Source organism: Mchenga conophoros, linkage group LG14, assembly GCF_057382185.1.
Source record: "Mchenga conophoros isolate Kocher_MC1m ecotype Shallow Benthic linkage group LG14, M_conophoros_male_GT1.1, whole genome shotgun sequence".
NCBI lineage: Eukaryota > Metazoa > Chordata > Actinopteri > Cichliformes > Cichlidae > Mchenga > Mchenga conophoros.
Genome location: NC_140539.1, coordinates 36,513,503 through 36,516,840, shown reverse-complemented (window position 1 = coordinate 36,516,840; position 3,338 = coordinate 36,513,503). Strand labels below are relative to the sequence as shown.

The 3,338-nt window shown below is 42.7% G+C and overlaps 1 protein-coding gene across 1 annotated transcript; it reads right to left on the bottom strand.

The window, feature by feature from the left end:
• Nucleotides 1-579: 579 nt before the first annotated feature.
• Nucleotides 580-1,994, bottom strand: LOC146560286 (uncharacterized). The gene is made up of 5 exons (XM_085244258.1): nucleotides 1,802-1,994; nucleotides 1,173-1,234; nucleotides 1,034-1,096; nucleotides 890-949; nucleotides 580-807 (listed from the first exon to the last, which is right to left on the bottom strand). Exons 1-5 carry the CDS (start codon nucleotides 1,992-1,994, stop codon nucleotides 580-582), a joined length of 606 nt encoding a protein of 201 aa, XP_085100384.1.
• Nucleotides 1,995-3,338: the final 1,344 nt, after the last annotated feature.

Sequence of the window (3,338 nt, the reverse complement as noted above, 5' to 3'; positions counted from 1 at the left end):
TACATGACTCACGAATCTTCTGGGAATGTACACTGAGCACCAAATTTGGACATGGTGGGTCAAAGTTACTGTGAAATATACAGAGACCAATTGCCACAGGGACATTTGCACTGACATGTATTCTTCTGTCCTAGGAGAGTTCACTGGCCACCTGCTTGGTGATAGGGGGTACCCATGTCTACCCTATTTGCTCACCCCTTACCCTGACCCTGAACCGGGCCCACAGCAGCGTTATAATCTGGCCCATTGCAGGACACGGGCCAGAGTTGAAATGACCATCGGAATGCTCAAGGCCCGGTTCCAGTGCCTTCAAAGACTCAGGGTCGCCCCAGAAAGGGCATGTGACATTATTGTGGCATGTGTGATTCTTCACAACATTGCCACGATTAGAGGTGAACACTGTCCAGCTGAACCAGACATCAGCAGTGATCCACACAATGAACATCCTGACCCACCCACGAACGTACAGGATGGAAGAGCAGTCAGAGACACCATATGCCACAACCATTTCCTGTGACCCGTCAACCCAACATGTTACAAGACAAATACACAGATTCTGTGGTCAACTGGCTTTATTGGTCACCCTGTATGTCCTGTACACAAAGAATAAATGCGTATATTAGTATGTTGTACAAACACTGACATGATTCGTCCATCTCTGATCACTCCACCCACCCTTAACTGTTGTTCCAGCAGTACAATCTCCAACTTGGACTTTTGGATCTGCAGCTTGAGGTGTACCATTTCCATGTCGCACTTCTGTATTTTCCTGACCAGATATGTCTTGTACAGCTGCTTCACAGGGAGCTATTGCAACACAGGACATAGCATTGGCATCCATAGTACATGCCTACTTAGGTTGGTTGTAAATCAGTACTGAAAATCCTACTGTGGAAAGGTTTGTTGTAGGAGTGGCTGGACCCTCTTCCTCTTCATTTCCAGCATCACTCTGCCAGGGACATAGTAAGTCCATGGTGTTATCATAGTACCACATTGTAGTCAGTTGTTATATTTTCCACTGTACACTGTATACCTCATAGTGTGGCTCTGTTGCGTCCTCCTCTGTAACAGCTGTCACTGTTTCGTCATCATATGCCTGTGGTGGAGACATTTAACAACATTGCTGTTCTACTGTTGACACATGTAGTCTGTGGAGTATTACGAGTACTCACAACTGCATGTTGGTCTGGCTCAACAGGGGGCTGCACCAGATGCAGTACACCATCACCATCAACTGGCAGAATATGGGGTTCATACAGGTCACTCATGACTTATGTGGGCACAACTGGCAACTACCAGACATACCAATCACCATACACCTCATTGTCAGTATGCTCTCAGAGACAACCGACACTGAGGGAAGGCAAAATCAGTAGGTGTTAAGGTGGAAATGCTTTTATGAGTTTTATGTTGCATTAGAGTATATGTTCATATGTTACTCTTAATGGGGAAAGAACAAAATGTACTACTCGCTCTGTCTCTAGAAACAGGAAGCTCACCCTGTGAGAGATTAACACACACACACACACACACACACATGTATGCAAAATTAAAGGACACTGCTATGCTATAAATAAAGACGAACTACCTGCAGCTCGGTGTGAGTGGGTCTCTCCCTGAGCCCTCACCCGTGCAGCACGTTAACAGTCTCCAAGTGTCTCAGTGTTGTTTATTCACCTAACTGTTTGATAACTGTAAATCTCTGACAGTAGGACAATAACTTCACTACGACATAGTTCATTTTGGTCAAGGTGACTGTGAAGAATGGATGTATGCACATCATGTATTATTTTGAATTTACCTCTTATGTAGGCACTTGTGTCTTGCGGGGTTATTGACTCAGAGGATGTCCCCGCAGAGATGCCTTCAGCCACAGGGCGCCCACTGTTTTGGCTGAGGGCCAACTGCTCAGCCTCTGTGAGTGGTGGTGGTGGAGGACCCCCACCTGTTTTTCGGGCCTCCGCTTTTTTTCTGTTGGTTGTGACGGCACACATTTGAGCATACAGAGTAGGCAAATGTGTACTTGTAATGTGCTCAGGTAATTTCAATAAGTGCTTACAGGAGGTAAATTAATGTAGTCTGTAACTGCAATTGGTTTACATAGGACAAACAGACCAAGCACTGTGGCTCATACTATAATTACACCTTACCTGTTTGGACTATGTTTTTATATTTCATTTTTACTTGCTGCCAGGAACGTTTGGGGCCTGTTGGGTTGCACCTGCGCTGTATGACATAAAAAATGAAATAACATATACTAAGATAACGTGTTAAATGGGTGGAAATCCCTAGATCAATGTTTAAATTGACACTCACGCATTGACTCTGTCGGCTATGTTTTGCCATGCATGCTCCCTTTCTTTTGCAGCTGCGGCTGTGTTATTTTTTTTCTGCAAGATGTGCATGCTGTCGGCATATGCTGCCATCAGGGTTTCGGCCTCAAGCGCTGTGAAATACGTCGACCGCACCTTCTTTCCCTCCGTCTCCATGGTGACTCGCGTAATCTGTGCTCCACTGATCAGGGCTTTATGTATCCTCGTGCGCGCGCTTGACTTGGGGTTAATGCAACTCCGCGTTGATTGAACTACTTGTTATCAGCCTTTCTGAAACCGAATATTCCGAGTTGGACAGTTCGGGGTTACTCAACCCTGAGTATCGTTTTTCACTCTGACTTTTCTAAACCGGCTTCCTGAAATAGGGCCCAGAATTGTTGTTTGAAGGCCAAGAAAGATGCCATGTTGGTCCATTTGATTGACCTTTATTATAATTGTGTATTTATTTTATTTTATTATCAGTTGTTACAGACGGGACAGACATGACTGGGGGAAAGGACAGGGAGAAGGAAAGAATGAAAGAAAGAGGGAGAGAAAGAAAAACAGAGGGGAGAAGAGATGATGAGAAAGGGGGGAAGGAACAAAAAGAAAAACAAACAAAACACCTGGATCACCTGTATGGAGAAAAAAAACAGAAGAGAAATCAAACAAAGAGCAACGTAATCAATACATGTTATCATCATTTATTATTAGTTTTTAGTATTCGGTTTTTGGTGGTAGAGTTAAAAAAAATTTAATATTTTATTTTAATTAATTAAAATGTTTTAATCAAAAACTGAATGTAAAAAGTCACAATATTAACAGCATGATGACAACAACAACAACAACAACTGCTATTACGACTATTAGAAGTAATATTATTACTATTATTGCGTAGCACGTAGTATTCAATAATGTAATTTTATTTACTGAATATTAAAACTAAAATTTACTATTTTACAAATAAATATTAATATGATGAAAAACGTTACGTGACAATGTGTGGTCCCGCTGCTCTGCACAGCC